This window comes from Cyprinodon tularosa, unplaced genomic scaffold, assembly GCF_016077235.1.
Source record: "Cyprinodon tularosa strain WSP-4 unplaced genomic scaffold, ASM1607723v1 ctg642, whole genome shotgun sequence".
Taxonomy (NCBI): Eukaryota; Metazoa; Chordata; class Actinopteri; order Cyprinodontiformes; family Cyprinodontidae; genus Cyprinodon; species Cyprinodon tularosa.
Genome location: NW_024039388.1, coordinates 130314 through 148480, shown reverse-complemented (window position 1 = coordinate 148480; position 18167 = coordinate 130314). Strand labels below are relative to the sequence as shown.

At 37.3% G+C, this 18167-nt stretch overlaps 1 protein-coding gene across 1 annotated transcript; it reads right to left on the bottom strand.

Annotated features, from left to right (window-relative positions):
- Window positions 1–1597: 1597 nt before the first annotated feature.
- LOC119798941 (fibulin-7) lies at window positions 1598–12736 on the bottom strand. The gene is made up of 8 exons (XM_038308610.1): window positions 12551–12736; window positions 8449–8608; window positions 8138–8308; window positions 7479–7604; window positions 3928–4104; window positions 3701–3838; window positions 2680–2815; window positions 1598–2236 (listed from the first exon to the last, which is right to left on the bottom strand). Exons 1-8 carry the CDS (start codon window positions 12617–12619, stop codon window positions 1873–1875), a joined length of 1341 nt encoding a protein of 446 aa, XP_038164538.1. The 5' UTR covers window positions 12620–12736; the 3' UTR covers window positions 1598–1872.
- Window positions 12737–18167: the final 5431 nt, after the last annotated feature.

The window sequence follows — 18167 nt, the reverse complement described above, 5'->3', positions numbered from 1 at the left end:
TAAATTGCTCTTTATCCACTCCAGAACCGCCCCTCCCACAATATAATGCTCTAATTTCCTGATTTATATATCATGATAAATTGTGTCAATTTCTTTTTTTCATGAAGGGAATGGTCATTGAGATAGTGGACTCTTATAATTACCTGGGTGTTCACCTGAATAACAACCTGGACTGAACTCACAACATTGAGCCTCTGTGCAATAATGGCCAGAGCAGACTCTTCCTGCTGAGGAGACTGAGGCATTTTGAGTGCAGGGGGAGCTCCTAAAGACCTTCTATGATTCTGTTGTGGCATCAGCCATCTTCTATGGAGTTGTCTGTTGGAGCAGTGGCTTACCTGTAGCTGAGAGAAAGCGGCTGGATAAGCTAGTCAGGAAGGACAACTCTGTGATTGGATGCCCTCTGGACTCAATGCAAGAGGTAGGAAACAAAGGGACCTTAACTAAAATAACATATATGTTGGGTAATGTCTCCCACCCCATCCATGAAGCTGTTGCTGAAATGGAGAGCTCCTTCAGTGACAGACTGCTGCACCCTAAATGCATTATCACAGTTCCTTCCTCCCAGCAGCTGTAAGAATTTATAACAATCACTGTTTCAACAACCTCAATAAGTTGCTACAATCATGCTGATGTTTCGCAGTTTCTGTCTTATTTAAACAAAAGTGAGTTCTCACAGATTTAATGGGATAATACAGGTAGCAAAAATGCAAAATAAAAATTTAAAAAACAAACCAGAACCATGGAGACGTCAGGGGAAAACAATCACAAGAAGCCAGGGTAAGACGAAGTAAGAAGAGGAACCAGCCCTGAGGGACTGCAAAGGGGTTTATTTATGGCTGACTGAACAAAGGCAGGACTAATGAGCTGATAAGGAGCAGGTGTGAATAGAGCTGACAAAGAAGCTAAGGGAAAAGAAAACACAAGGGGGCAACAGAGGACAAGCAAAGAAAAACCTAAGAAACTTAAATAAACACACCAATAAAGCTAGAAAACAAAGAAAAACATGGATAAACGTGAAACTGAAAACTTAGAGAAAACCAACAGAAACAAGACCGTTAAAATTCTACTTTTGAAGGCAGAAATTTTCCCAGGGTTTTCATTTTGGAGTAAAAGAGTAAGGATAGCTGAACATAAACTGTATGAAGGCCACACTGCATAACTGTATTGTACATTTCACTTCATTTTCACTTCATTATAAGTAAGCAAGTTATTATGACTAAATGTACAACAAATATCTATACTTTTAGAAGGCATTGCTGTTTTTATTCTATAGAAATAGACAAATTCAGTTTTGTGTGTTTAAAACAGCTATTTTGTGTGTAAACTGGTTTTGCTTATTCTAAAGGTAAATTTATTCCTTGGGCTATGATCACAGAAGCTCTTTTCAGCAGCTTGATCTCAGCTGCCTCGGTGGGAACAGTGTTTGCTCTGTACTGTAGGACCTAGTGGTTTTTGACAACCGCACCTTGTATTTATCAGCTCTTCCAGTGTGTTCCTGTTTTTGCAGCATGTTTCACTGAACTTCGTGTGCTTACATATTCCACCATCATGTTTTGTACCAAGATGTATCAAAAATACAAGAAGAGACTTTACATTTTTTTACTCAAAATTTAATAGTTACACTAAGGCACCTGTATGAAGTAAAATCATGCAAGACATAAAACAAGAATATAAAGACAGTTTAATAATAGTTATATAATCTTCATACATTTTGTATGGACCACCCGTATCATCACAGCATGCTGGATATGTAAAATCACGTTAGAAACAATACTTCTCTCTTGTTTAGCTTAATTTAGGAGCTCTCTCTTGTTTGTATTTCAACTTTTAGAGTCCTCTTCACCTTTTAATTATATTTGTTTCACTTTTTTAAAATTCATACTGGGAAACAAACATGGTGATTTTGGTGATGTACCTTCCCAGCTGGACCCGTCTCTCTAGCTCACTCATCTCCACCTCTGCCTCCAGGGTAGCGGGGCCCTGCACAGGGCTCACCAGCATCAGCTGACCCGTCTGACGGTCCGAACGCTGAACTGTGAAGTGGTGGCGCGCTTGCCGTCCCCCTAGTAAGGTGAAGCGAAGCGTGTCACCTAATTGCCTCAGGACTGAGACTCTGAACATGACACGTGGGGCGGACAGGTTGGACACAACAGCTAGGTAATGGTAGGAAAAGGAGTTTGGGGCCTGAGAACAGGATTTGTTATCCAAAGGGCATGGGTTACGTTCACAGCGCCTGGAAAAGAATAAAGGAACATTTTAAGAAAGTACCGGTGCATACTTTTACAAGCTACTGCAGGGATGTGTGCTACAGCTAGAACTACTAAATTATGTGTGGAAAAGTAAGAATTCACGTCTCAGAGAGAGACAATTTGAAATTTAGAGATACTTTTGATAAAGATGAATATTTTATCAGCTAAAGAAAATCTGAACCTTTACATCCAGTCCTGGACTTACTTCACACTATCAAAGTAACTTAAAAATGTTTTTTTTCTCTGTTTTAACATATATGTGTATAGATAATTGGTTATTTTCGGGTGTAAATATCTTGCAATTCTTTGCTTACCATGATTAAGTCCACTGGAGTATAATTTCCCTGCTTTATGATGAGTATTGATTAGATATGGGTTGATTTAAAGCACTATTTTGTTAAAAAAAAATACTAAAGACTTTGCTCACATGGGTGATGTTTTGACATATGTAGCATGAGGGATTTTGGGGCAGTCCACCTGAACACACTGGAACCCCCCGTATGTATTAACACACATCTGATCCTTTGTGCATTTGTTCTGCCTGGTGGCACACTCATCGACATCTGTGAGAAAAAAGAAGAACCAGGAGTTTCAATCAATTAACAAAATACCTTAATGTTGTTTAGACTGTGAAGAAGGAGAATTCTTCATAAACCTTGAGTATTTTTAGACTTGTATGTTTTCGATTTTGTGTTTAGAGGACGAATATAAAGGTGCTGTTGTAAGCCTAGTCTGTTTTAATGCAGAATTTTCTTATGGGCAGTTTACATGTTTTTCTAACATCTGGGGGTTTAGAGCATAGCATAGTTTTTGGAGGTCATTTTTTCTTTTTTTCAGACTTGTAAATTAATTAAATTCAGTTTATTTATATAACACATCATTTATATAACACATTGCAACACATCATCTCCAGGCACTTTAAAAATCAACCAGATCATACAGTCAAATTGATTCAAAGTTTTCTATCTAAGGAAAACCAGTTGATTGCATCGACTCAATCCATCACACTAAGCATGCTTGTAGTGACAGTGGAGAGGAAAAACTCCCTTTTAACAGGAAGAAACCTCCAGCAGAACCGGACTCGGTGTGAACGGCCATCTGCCGAGGACGAAAGGGGTTCAAGGAGATAGAAGCAGACATACAGAAATAAGCAGAGATACAAAAGGCAACTCTGAAAAAGCTCCCTCCAGGAAACACACAATCATTGTTGCCCTCACTTGTCTCGCGTCATAGAGGTCATATACCCCTATTTCATGAAATGCAGCTCATTTTGTTTGTTCCGTATAAAAAAAAAAAAGCATTTTTCAAAGGATTTCAGCTTCTTGTTTTACTGTGATCTGGATGTGCTGGCATTAAACTGGCCTCGATGTATCGCCTAGAATCCCAAAGTTATGGAGGACTCCTTGAAAAAGTAAAGAAGCAGAAAAAAAGTAGAATTGGGAATACACCTTTACAGCTCCGTCCATCACGAGTAATGTTATACCCAGAGGGACAGGTGCAGCGATAGCCTCCAGGAGTGTTAACACACTTGTGTAAACACAATTTTCCTGCAGGTCCATTATGGAAGAGCTCACATTCATCTATGTCTGTAAAGTAAAATTAATGAATGCACATTAGACTTTCCGAACAGACAATTGTTTTTAGAGTTCCACCAAGTAGAGGCTGTGGGACGTACCTGTGCAGCTGTAGCTGTCTCTGCCAGAGATGGTGTATCCCGGCTCACAGGTGCAGTGGGTGGTCCCCTGCACTAAAGTGCAGCGTGACGGACGAACAAACGGCCCAGTTGTGGCAGCTGGTAAGGTGGAAGCAGCTGAAGCGGAGCCAGCAGAAGTATTTGTCATGGTGATAAAGACTGGAGGAGAAGGGGAACAAAAAATGGTGGGCAGATGCAGCAAAAACTTTCAGTTAGTTTTTTTCTTTAGAACTCCAGGCCTTCAGTGTTTCGATTTTTAACTGACACAGTGAGGCAGACATGTCTAATGTACTGATTCGAGTCACTGTCAGTCCCACCAGAGAAAGTTTTACAAGAAGTGGAAGTTTTAAATCAATTAAAAAGCATCATATTTCGAGTTTTGTTTATATATATTTACAATAAATCAATGCTTTAAAAAAATCAGCAAAAGTTTTAAACCTATGGAGCTAAATCGGTCTCAATTTTCACAAATACACATATGTGATTAATACATGCATAGGACAAGTGCCGCAGACGCAGCACAATTCAAGGAAGCACAAAAAATTCACACATACAAAGTACAAGCTCCACACAGCACGATTCATGCAAGCTTACAAGATTCACACATGTTTAGCACATGATTCGCTAAAGTATTTCTGGTCCATAAACAATTATAAATGAAATGATAAAGTACCAGTTGTCTTAAACTTCACTGCATGTGTGTAGAATTTTGAGAATCTCCTGACATATCTCGATACACAGATGCATTTTTTTTAACAGGGGATTGTTTGCAACCAATCAAAGAGCTCCCTTGTATAAGCCACTCACAAGAAAGTAATCCACATGGGATAACTATTTGCTCCCCTCTGGTCCGATGTTCTGTCAGATCAGCATACCGCGTCAGGCCAGCATACCCTTAGTAATACGCATTACATATAGTTTCCTCTGCCTCAGCACTCCTTACATCCAAGTATGCTGTTTTATTTCGCGAATTAGTCAGGTTTTTGTCACAATTTATGCTTAAAACAACAACAACAACAAAATCATTCACTAGGTTCATTACACACATTCGGTTTAAAAACATACATTTCATGTTCGTTAGATGAGGATCTTATTAAAGAATGATCAGCATTTTTTCCACAGAGAATTAAATATTTATAGGGAGAAGATTCTATAACCCAGTTGACAGGATATGAGATTTATTTGTTTTTAGTTTGTTTAATGTGAGCGACATGCAGATCATTTTATTTTTACAGCACATGAGGAACTACTGAAATTATTTTCAAATTACACATAAATAGATTAATTAATTCCACGGGGGGAAAGGAATGGATTAGGATTCACTCGATGATAACAACCTACTGAGCCTACTGGCACAATCTTAAACCATTCAATGGGACTGATAACCACTAATAACGATCATGCGGGTGCATGCGTATTATTACTACGGGTATGATGAGCTGACAGAACACCGGCCAGGTAAAGATCTGCAATTGTAATCACAGTTAACAGGAAAAAGAACATCAAGAAGATCCTGTTTGTCAAATTAAAATATGGTAATGACAGATTGGTAACTACAAATTAGAGCATAATTCTTATATATTTTCAAAACCTAAAACTGTTTCATTAAGTTATGGGATGCAGATTATCAGTACTTCAACATACCAGGAAGCAGATTTCTCATCTCAATCAAAATATTTATTTTATACTGAGAGGCTTAAATGTTTTATCAAATCCAGTCACAACAACTTCCAAGAGCGCATCTGACAACTTCAAAAGAAACCTCTTAATGCAGGCGGCATGGATGCCGAGATTCTGATTTTGGATGTAGATATTTAGATTTATTTATTTATTTGCAAGGGACAACCAAAGAACAAACCAATTTTGTATGATTATTCCTATTACAAACACTCACAGCGAAAAAATAATGTTTGGGCAGAAAAATGTGATTGATGCTATTAGTGAGTTTTAATATGTCATATTAAATTAAGCCTTCATTACCGCATTTTTTTCTCCTATGTATTAAATAATAATATTGTGCATGCTCTCCTCGAGCTCCAAGGAATTCAGAGCGGAGTAAGACAGCTTTGCTTTGCGAAGGCGGTTTGGAGAGGAGCGGTGACTGAGGGGTAGGTTATCCCACGTGGATTATTTTCTTGTGATCGGCTTATACGAAGGAGGTCTGTGATTGGTTGCAAACCATCCCTTGTTTAAAAAAATGCCTTTGTGTATTGAGGCACATCAGGAGAGTCTCAAAAATCCACACTGAAATGCAGTGAAGTTTCAAGACCACTTGTACTTTGTAATTTGATCTCTAATTGTTTATGTACCAGAAATAATTTTGGAGAATCATGTGCTGTGGATGTGTGAATTTTGTATGATTGCATCTGTGTATATTTGTGAAAAGTGAGACCGATTTAGCTCCATATAAACCACACTCCAGTAAATCAGGTCAGAGCGATACATGTTGTTGTTATATAATTTAATCATTTTGTTTCTTGGTTAAAATACATATAAATCAGACATAGTAAAAGCTATGATAGTGGTTTAAATTGAAAAAAAAAAAAGATTTCTGACCTTTGCAATAGTGACTAAAGGTTACATATAGACTTTAAACCACAACAGAAGTAAACCTATTAGTACAGATTAATTACAAAAAATGTATTTGGGAAAAAAAAAAAATCACTATTTGGGAAAAAAAATCACTGGAGAAACTTCTTGTTTTTTTGTTTTTTGCATGAAATGCTGGCCTTGCTCTGCTTTGACTTGTGAGATTTTCTAAACTTCAATGAGTTCTGTGTTTCATCATCTAGACATCTAGACATCTAGATCTATGTTTGTGGTTGCTTGAGAATTATTTAAAAGGAACATTTGCAAGACCATTGAAACAGGTTTAGGAGTAAAACAAACTGTACAAAATATATACATTAAGAAATAGGACACAATTTCCAAAAATACTCTGGAGCTACATCAAGTACTCTTTTAATTAAAATATTCTTTGGGAATCATATGGTCGGGGCCTGGGGCCATAATGCTGTGAAGTCTGTGATTTTTTTTCATTGTTTCAAACAAAAAAATTATATTTTCAATTGGGTCTGTGTCCACATTTCAAACCAAAATTAGAAAGTGACTGAAAAGTAATGTGGAATAGTTGTAGGACAAAGACATAAAAAAAAAGTAAAAGTCGAAACATAAGTAAATAAAGTATTTTAAAAGTTTAAATGAACAAAACAGAAAAAACAGCAATTTTTATGTTTGATGAGTTGGAAGCAGAATATGATGGGATAACAAATAACACAAAACCTCTGCACCTGGTATATATCAGTCCTTATATTATTTTCTTTATATATCTTTTTTCTTTATATTTCTTCTAATTCAGAAGTCAACATTTACTCTCTGATATCATTTGTTTAAGACAGGCTTCAAAAGAAAATCAGTCTCCTTAAAACTGATATATTATAGATGTTTTTACCACTAAACATAAAAACTGACTTATATGGTTTACCACCTTATCAGAGGGATGAAATAGTGAAAGAAATGTGCTTTAAACTCACATGTTGGCACTGGGCTTTGACAGGTCTCTCCAGCCCAGCCTTTTGCACAGACACAAGAAAACTGGTTTACCTCATCCACACAAGTCCCTCCATTCAGGCATGGAGAAGACATGCACTCATTGAAGTCTGAGGGAGGGAGGCAGAGACAAGGTTACACATGGCTGGTTCCTTTGAAACCACCAGTTCATGGCCACATCTAAGACTTAAATCTGACTCTTAAGCTACTAAGACACCATGACCATCTGGATCCATAACATAGGAATTTGAGAAGATAATAAGACAAAGCAAGCTGATGTTAAATGTTACCAATTGGAAAGAAAATCCGGGTTTGATCAAAATCTGAAAACATTTAGGAGAGACAAATTTGTTTGAATGGAATATACCCATGTTAGACCTTTTCTGGACAAAACACAGCATGTATAAAAGTCGTATGATCACAAACAACAATCAAAATGCAGAAGGAAAACAAAAAAATTAGATGAAAAGAAGACAATTAGAAGGGTTGATAAAGCAGATGGAGACTGTGTAAATCATCGGTTAGAGAGTAGTGTGATGTTGGGGGAGAAGTAAAAAAGGAGATATAAAAAGGAGGAAGAGGAGAATAAATTGTAGAAAATGTCTCATCAGCCAGAGAACGTTATACAAGAAATAATTCAAACCTCGGCATGTTGGCTGCTGGCCAGTCCAGATAAGGCTTTCCTGACAAACCCTGCTCTCTGATCCCACTATTTCATACCCAGGGTCACATAGAAAGTGGACCTCATGGCCAACATTGTTGGATTTGCCAAGTTTCCACCCATTAATGGGTGCATCCAGTTTGGGGCAGGTACCTTTTTGAAATACAGGCATTGAACATGAGCATTAAAAATAAGCATCAAAGCAATAGACAGACAGACAGACAGACAGACAGACAGACAGACAGACAGACAGACAAACAGATAGACAGACATTTATAAGCTCAGCAGCTTACTGTTTACTGGTTTCGCTGCCTGCTTTCCTGCACTGGTTTGCAGTAAATTAATCTTCTTCTTCAGGTTGCGTAGACTCTGCAAACAGGAGGCTTCATGGGCTGACAAAAGCTTCTGTACCTGCTTCAGGGTACCTTGGAGTTCCTGCCTATTCGGACAAACCTGGGGCAAAACAGAAAAAAAAAAACCTAGCCACTGATGCCACAGCTTTATTTGCAATTAGGACATTACATCTATTAAGAAATCCACCCTAAAACCATAAACATATTATTTTAGCTTCATGTTAGCTAAACAAATGTAGGAAATGTAGATTTGTGCTGTCCAAAAGTACTTGTGTGCTAGAGTTGATGCTGTACCACCAATAAGTAAACATAGCCACTAACTTTCATATCATTTAGTCTATTTTACTGAAATTTCATGTATCAGACCAACAAAGTACTGCACAAATGTAAAGCTGAAGGAAATGCTGATTTCAAATATTTTATTAATAAAAAAAAATGCTGCCTGTTTATGAAAATGGCCACAAGCAATTGCTTTGAATAGTCAACCAATAAAAAAAATAAAAGAAAGATTCCATAATTTAGTTGAATGTCAAGAATGGGAGAAAACAAGTAGAAAAAGTTGTTCCGATCAGAAACATTCAACACATTTGGTTAACAAGCAAGGCCCAATTGCTTGTGGAAAAACTTTGGTAATATAATCCCAACGCTGAAACACGCTGTCGAAAACGCTTTGCCAGCAAAGATACAGCTGGTCAGAATTTGAAAGATGTGTGGTTCTAAACACAGGTCACTTTAGGAATAAAACCTGTTGAGAGCGGCTAAAGAGTATAGATTAGGGTGGAGGACTTTCGGAGAGTTTGGCTGCACGATGCCACAGAAGTGCCTTGCAGCCAGACTGGTACTGGGTTTGATTCCCAGGTTCTTTCTGCATGGAGTTTGCACATTCTCCGCTTGCATGTGTTGATTTTCTCTGGGTACTCTGGCTTCCTCCCACAGTCTGAAAAAAATAATGTTAGGTCTATTGGCATGTTTAAATTTCACTTAGCCGTGAGTGTGTGTGTGTGTGGTTTCATGTCTCTGTGCTGCACTGCGATAGACTGGCAACCAGTCCCGAGTGTTGCCCGCATAGACTGCTGTAGGTTGGCACCAACCCTGACGGATAGGTGCAAGAAGATGGATGAAGGGACTTTTAGCCAAAGACAAGAGGTTTAGATCGAGGCATGGAAACTATTCTTTCGGGGGTAATGAACTGAATTAGGGCTGCAACAACGAATCGATAAAATCGATAAAAATCGACTTTTAAAAGCGTTGGCAACGAATTTCATCATCGATTAGTTGTGTCACGCAATTAATGCGTCATCCGCCGCCGCCGTCATCACATCCACTTGACTGAAACGGGGGAAGACAAAAGAAAATACAGCAGAGCGAGCCAGCGCCGGAGGTGCAGTGTTGCCATCTCAGCGACTTTCAGACCCCTCAAGCGACTATTTTTTTAAAAAGCGACTAGCGACAAATCTGCCGACTTTTTACGGTGTCACTGGTGGCTTTTGGAGACTCTTACGTGAAAGCATGTATCGTTCCTACTCTGCCGTGGGGCGCCTCCCCCATCCCAACCACGTTCTCCCGCTACCGCAGGAGTCCCTCTCAGCTCTGCAGTCAGAGCCGCAGGATGTTTACCCTCAGCGTCCGACTGCAAATGAAGCGCGCATGCGCCGGGATTGACGGCCCAAATTGATCACAATAATTAAAATAGCCTGCGCTTTGTAAAGTAAAAAAAGTCGTAACATGCAACTTTTGTCAAAACAAATTAACATGGCACGGAACCACCATGTTTGTTTCGTTTTAAAGTGGGGAAACATAACGTTAGTTTCTCAGGTAGCTCATCTGATGCTTTCCTTACCTTGTTAGTAGGTTACAGACAGTGATAAGGTCTGCTACTTATTTTACTTTTAATTTCATTTGAATTAGCTTAAGCAGCGTTTATATTTACTTTATAAATAAATTAACTTGCAAATTATGAGGGCAAGGCTTTTAAAGTTTAAATCTTCTGGCAAAGATAAAGTAAAGATCCTGTAATTTATGGAAGTAAAGCAGAATAAAATCCAGCAAGATCAGTAATATGTCAATTAATTATATGCCACATTCCCATGTAAATCTGTCTTTGGAGGATGTGTTTTTTAACACCCCTAGTTCTCTCATTTTTATTCCAAATACAATTTATAATTTGAATCACAGGGCTATTTTGATCTCTATAGTTAAGTATTTTCTCAAGTAGCAACTTTAACTGCTATACTTTCCTGTCTTAAAAGGCAGAACTCTTCTAGTCTAAAAAAAACTCATTTGTTGAAATGGGGGGACCTATTGTTTGAACCCCTTAGGGGCTTTTAAAATCAAAAATGTCTTTTTTTGCACTTTATGAAACAAAGTACCCTATATTTTGTGGATGTACAGCTACATTTCTCATGTAAGTTTGCGTAGTTTTAACACTAACATTTATTTTTCATATTGCACCAGGACAGTTAATGAGCAACCTGTATATGTGTGCTTGTTTGTTCTGTCTAAAATGTTTATTTTTGAATTAAGAGGTTAATATAAAAAATATTTTTTGTCAGATTCATCGATTAATTGAAAAAATAATCGGCCGATTCATCGATTTTTAAAATAATCGTTAGTTGCAGCCCTAAACTGAATAACATGCCAAGGAGGGAGGTTGAATAAAAATAATAAAATAAGATTAGAAATTAAGGACAACATAGTATGGCCCAAATAGTTTTGTACTACTTCTACCAAAGAAAACAAAATGTTTTAACACACCAAATATCCTTTTCAAAGTTTCCATAGCTCTTCATTCACAACTATTCTCATCAGTTGTAAAACAGAGAGAAATATTGAGAAAAAAACCCCAAAACTTTAAGATTGTGTATGTGTGTGTAAATAGACTCAAAGTGCAATGTTTCAGAAGGTGCAAATACTTTTACAATAGGGTGTAGAAGGAATCAAAGTTTTCACTTAGAGAACAAGCAGAAATTTCAGTAGCTCAGTCATAAACACACAAACCATCTGTACAACATGTGATCATCATTTTAAACTAAAGACTGTGTAGGAAACTCAGAATTCGACTCATTGAATTCAGTTAGCAATACTAGCAACTCTACTTCCTCTGGCAAATCTTTCATGTTTTGGATGGAGAGGGAATGGAGGGGCACTTTCATGTTTTCAGGCTGTGCAGTCCCCTTGTTGCCCTCATTCCTTCATCTACATCTTACCCCTACCTGCCCAGCCAAACATAAATGTTTTTGCACAACCAATTGGTGTTTTCATCTAGTAGGAGTTATGTAAGAAAAGCCAATATTTGTTAAAAACACCTTTCTTTATTTAAGCTCAACAGGGTTTGGAAAGACTTCAATCATCCAGAGGAGATGGAGGCTGGTGTTTCACAGCGTTGCACTCAAAGGCCTCTTTCTGCCCCCGATATACAGCATTTAAAGTAGCTCACTAATGTTAGCACACACACTAATGTTAGTTTGGCTCAGAATTAAAGTAATCAAAGTTAAGTAAAATCAATACAAACCAAGTAAAAATAATCAATATATAAGTGCGTATAAAGCAAATAGAGGACTTCAATCAACTCATGTTCTTGCAAACCATCATGTTGACCACATCTCAGGGAAAAAGTAAACAAATACTGTACATGAAGGTGCAGTCATACATGCAACAGTCTGAAGAGACTTAATCACAGATGCTCAGCTTCTTGGAAAAGTTTTGCAGCGAAGCACAGCGTAGATATAGAAATGAATTCAACGCTGGCAGACTGTGGCATGCTGGTGCTGAAACTTGCGTGCAAAGCAGGGTGAGGGAAGTATTTTACTCCGTAGTACAGTTAAAACTTTCATAATCGTCCTCATGGGCACCTCATAGCAAAATGGCATTTATGGGAAGTTATTTATAAATATCTAAACATCAAGTTCCAGTTTCTGAAATATATACCGGTATTAGAAAAAAATAAATATATCAGAAACTGGAAGGATTTATATAGATTAAACTTAGATCAAAGTTTTATCAATTCTATGGATTAAGAACTGTTTGCTGCAGAGGTACTTACTTGTCCAAAAGCAGGATGTAGAGAAAATAAATACACCAATGCAATGAGATTTACAGCCGAAACAAACATGTTTCCTATGAGCAATCCTGTGATGTGTTGAAAGCCGTCAGCAGAGTAAACCTAGACAGGGAGCAGGAATGTCAGGTGAGGAAAAAGTCCTGAGCAGAAATGCTTCTGCAGCTAAATAGTGTGGAATGCTGGGTTTATTTTACAGCAGCCAATCAGAGAGAAGAGACTTGAAAGAAAAATGCAACCACATTATCCCTTCACATAAGTTGGGGAGCATTTCCTCTCCAAGCAGGCAACTTGAGAACTCATAGGGAGCTGTGCCCTCTGCAGGAACAAGCTCATACTGTACATCTACTCATCTTCTCATTTAAATGGTTTATGCAACAGGTTTCGAAAGACAGTTTATCTTCCTGCATGGGGCTGTTGAATATGTGAATGGGATATAACAGATTCCAGCTAACAATAGGAAAAGAAGTTTTGAAAGAAAATGGCAAATACAAGACAAAAAAAGTAGCTGTAACGTGAAGTGATACTCTCTTCTCTTTGTAATAACTGCAGGGGCTCCACTTCAATCTTTTTAAGAGTTCATGGCACGTTTTTCCAAAATAAGAATTTAGTTTTAAAAAACATATACAGTATCTTGGTTTGTTTTGTTATTTACATTTAGGAACAGAAATGACTCAACTGTGAAGTTTTAAGACAATATTTCATTGTTATTGTAGAGTATAGGTTTAAGCTTCCCAATAGACTGTGATAGTTGTTTGATCCTCTATTCCAATGTGTATCATTCATTTTTGGCAGAATGCAGAAGGCCATTTCAGTTTTCAGCCTTCTGGATGGCTCATCCAGGCTGGGTGACAAATAAAACAAATAAAGCTATTCCGAATCTATTCAGTCAGGTGTTAATGTTTCACATTGAAAATCCTGTGGTTATAAAGTCATGAAAAATAGAAGTCTATCTTAGTCCTGTTTAGAATAACAATAGACATACTAGTAAAATTCTCAGGATCTGGGGTTGTTGTGTTCCTTTCTTATCTGAACAATCGGTAGCCACTGGAAGGCAAGGTGGAACAAAGACTAAGCTGATACCTCCACTCATCTGTGAACCATCAGTTCATTTGGACATGGCTGCCAGTCTTTCCACACCTGAGCATCATCATTTGAGGTAGCTCTAGCCCTTCATGTCTCCCTACGAGTAACTTGTTCAGAGTAGCCTGCTGTCTTGATGTTTTACCCACAGGTTTTATTAAGAAAGTTTTACCTGTTTTAGAGTCTGACTTGATTCAAATCATAAACACATCTCTTATATTGAGTGTTTCCCCCTAGGCCTTAAGAACAGCAATTATAAAACCATAGTTAAAAAGAGAAACTTGTACAAATCCATCTCAAACTTCCCCTTCATCAGTAAGATTATTGAAGACGTTTTGTTTCAACAGATAAAGACCTTCTGAACCATGACCAGCTGCTCTCATGTCTTCCAATCAAGTTTCCTTGCCAACTACTGCCCTGATTAAGGTGTTGAATGTAATCCTTGTAAAAAAGTTCTTTTATCTGGTCATATGGTCATATGTTAACATGTCTCCTTGTGATGTCCTTTAAGGAACCCCCCATTACTTTTTTTAGAAATGTCCCATGATTACTCACTCTCAGATTGCATTAAACAATTTCTTAAAAACAGGCTCATATTGACCACACTTTCTCTCAGAACTTGTCAACCCCTCAGCACCATTTACTGCTGTATACTCACTGCTCCCATATACTTCCAACACTCCATCCTCCCTGCTGCAGCTTTTCGTCTTTTCTGTAGAAGCAAGACCTTTCAATGCATAATTAATTTTATTTCATTAATCTCATTTCCTTGATCTCCTCTCTTACCACAAACTCTCCTGCTCCTTAGTACTGTCATGGTATTGGTTCTGTTTAAGTATATATTTTTTTGAGTTTTCATTAATTTCATTTCCATTTTTTGTTGTTTTCTGCTGGTATTTGTCTTATGTCTTGTTTACCCTCTGTTGCCCCCTTGTGCCAGTCTCCTTTCCCTTGCCCCCTCTAGATTCTTCCATCCACACCTGCTCCTTGTCTGCTGATTTGCATAGTTTTTGTTCAGTCTCCCATATATATACCCTTCTTGTGCAGTTTCTCATTGATGGTTCCTCATCGTTTCTCTGCTCCTGAAGGGGTTTCCCTGACGTATGCTGTTATTTAGTTTTGGACTGTTGCTTAAGTTGTCTGTACTTTTTTTTATTAAATCTGCAAGAAACCACCTAATCTCGGGTACTCTAAAAACCTCCACCCAAAATGAAAAGTGCCTCCTTTCATTCTCCAGATCCACAAAAACCCACTTGGATCAAATTACCATCATTATTTTTTATCTAGTTAATATAGTATTTTGACTTTTTCTGGTCTCCTTAAAGTAATCATACCGGAAGGTTGGATGCCTAAAACCAAATATAATTGAAATGTTTAACGTCGAGGGTAGTACACATCAGTCTAAATTTATAACATCCCTCAGCATCAAGTTAGGGTTGGCCCCATTGCACCACATGTCAAGTCCTATTTTATTACATTTTATGTCAAAAGACCCAAATCAAATTAGTAATTATTTTTTTTATAATACTTTGATCTGTGAAAACTTCTAGTTTATCTCAAAGTTCAATCTATGTGTTGTGAACAGCATCATTCACACTGTACCTCACAAGGCACTTTACAGAGACAAGTCAACCAGACTTTACAGTCCAATTGGTTCAAAGTTTTCCAAGGAAAACCAGCTGATTACATTGACTCATTAACTCATCAGCGATCCCTCACACCCACACCCTTAAAACTCCCTTTTAACAGGAAGAAACCTCCATCAGAACCAGGCTCAGTGTGAGCGTCCATCTGCCGAGGCCGACTGGGGTTCAAGGAGACAGAAGCAGACATCCTGTCTCCTTGAATCTTCTATAAATCGCCTGATCAAGGCAAATGTAAACTCAAGACACTTTACTACACCAGCAGTTCCCATTCAGATCCAGTTGTGCATAACAAAATTAATCTAATCCATTCCTGACTCAATGGCATGAAATCCTCCAATTATAGTTACTATATGTTGCAATATCATTTCATTTTATTACACTAGATGGTATAAGTTTTCTACTTTGAAAGCTTACTTTGTTGCATTTAGTTATTTTCATTGAGAAAAATCCTTGCATCTGATGAAGTGTGTGTGGTGGAAGGAACTAAACTTTTTTAGAAATGTTTTATCATTGTTTAAGTAATCTGTGGGACAAAAACAGGTGCCTGTTTGAAGGTTTAAATGGCTATGACTCCTTTGGTTGCTGGATTTGCCTGCAAAGTAATCCAAATAAGTGGTCTTATAAGATAGAAACTAGAACAGTCTATTACCCCCCAGTGGTTTCACACTGTAAATATCCTAACACATAACAGCAGCAAAGTGCTCACATCATGATGAAAAAAAAACTTGCTTACGTCATTCTGTATCATTTCTTCTAAGATCTCTGCCATATCAGTACTTAATTCAACAGCAATATTTAAGTTACCCACATTCAAAATAATGCTAGAGCAAAGGTTCAGTTCCACTGAAGATAAACATCAGTCTAACAATGTTGACCTAAGATTTCTCTCTGAAGCCTAATCACTCACTGAAAAGCTGTTGAAATGAGAAGTAATCGAGTTTTACTACCAACATCATTTGGAATGGTAAGATTTAGGTCAAGAATTATGATGGAAACTTTACCTAGTTTTTTCTGACAATTAGTTTACTAAAGCACTAAACAAAAAAATTGTCTTTGGCGGGTTCACTTTATTGTACTGTTGACTTCCTTTGATTTTCAGTCTTCTACAACCCTTTTTATACTATAAAATAATATAATAATGGGATAATGATGGGATAATATAGTGTATATAAAAATAATATATACTATATTATCCCAACCATTACTGATTGCTACAAAACCAAAATCTTATCCTATGCAATTCCTACCTTAGTCCTAAACCTAACCGTTTAAAAAAGTAAGTAATGACCAGCACAATTTCCTCACTCTGGTACAATCAATCCTTTATTGGTACAATCAGCAAAATATTCTTTACACTGGAGCCCACTTTACACACACCCCGATCAACATAACCAGAGCCATCTGTAGTGGTGTGCAAAGCGTCTAAAGTGCTCGATGCCCAACTTTTCAAATTGAAATCGTGTTAATTTAAAGATGTTCTTTTATATGACAATGCAAAATGAAAGCCTGTCATTTGGGATTTTAGAAATTCTGGTTTAATTTCATCTTAGATCTGGGTTGAAAACAGTATAATTTATAAGTAAGTTAACTTATTTTAAACAGATTTAATCTGCATGTTATTTATTAACAATATGGTCAACCACAGTTAAAAATGTCAAGTACAAAGTCATACAGAGTTTAGAAATGGTAAAAATGTTAACTCTATTTAAATTTGATCAACGTCATATAGTAAGATGTTCCAATTTCTTAAAAAAACACACTAAATAATATGTTTGTATTGTTGCTCTCCTCAATAACTGTGTATTATGAGTCTACAAGAGTAAATTTTGAGTGGCAGTCTTGTTAAAAATGCTGTCCTCCAGCCACAGACTTAGACAACTCATTTGCATTTTGTTGCTACAGCAACAGGAGCAGAAGCGTAAATGAGACTAAATGAGCATTTGTGTTTCCTTTCTGGGCTTGAGGTGAAGGGGCAATCTCAGATTGTCGCTTAGCACAATAGACTAGCTGGGTCATAACCGGCTAACGTGACAGCTAATATGCAATAGATAGTATGTAGCACCTTTTGTCTGGGTTTGATTTTTTTTTTTCTGTCAACTAAATGTAACATTAAGCAAATCCCTTTTGTAGATAAGCTAGCCTTTTGTTGGAGATAATGATGCCACTAAGGTATGAGTGACCAGTCCAGTTCATATCACTGTCTCACTGTGTAAATGTATTCTTGAATGTTTAGCCTCAAGGTGCATCATATACATTTCTTGTTGTATATAAGGTATCTTACTTATTTTACCGTTGATCTTTAGTTCTGATTTAGTCTAAACACCGTGCAGAGTTTTCTTAATCCTTTTCACTTAACCGGGTGACCAGCCCCCAGTCAGCTGAACAGCTGAAAATACTAATGGTTGCAACCAATCTCTGAACAGGCTTTTTACTTTCTGAATCTGAATCATCCACCTCTGGAAAGTAAACACTGCTCATTTTAAAACAAAACAGGGACACATGACTTTGCAAACAATCCTGAAACAGACTCCAAACACAAGACAATCAAGCAGAGACTGATGTGATGAAATAATTTCATCTTTATCATTTAAGGTTCTCCATTAACCCCTGACGATAACAATGAAAAAAAAAAATTAAGGTTATAACTATCTGTCTGATTCTAGGTGCCTTGTTAATGAATGAGACATAAACTTCTTTGAACCCTTAAAATAAGAAAGTAAAATAGTAATCATCTGAAATTTGGAATAGATAGCATTCTATGATTCAGCCCACCTTTCTAAAAATCTTATTATTAACAATCTTAACATTGGTTGCTCTGCTTTGGACTTCTGCAGTCACAAGGGGGTGCTGCAGCCTCAGTTCTTAGGCGCTCT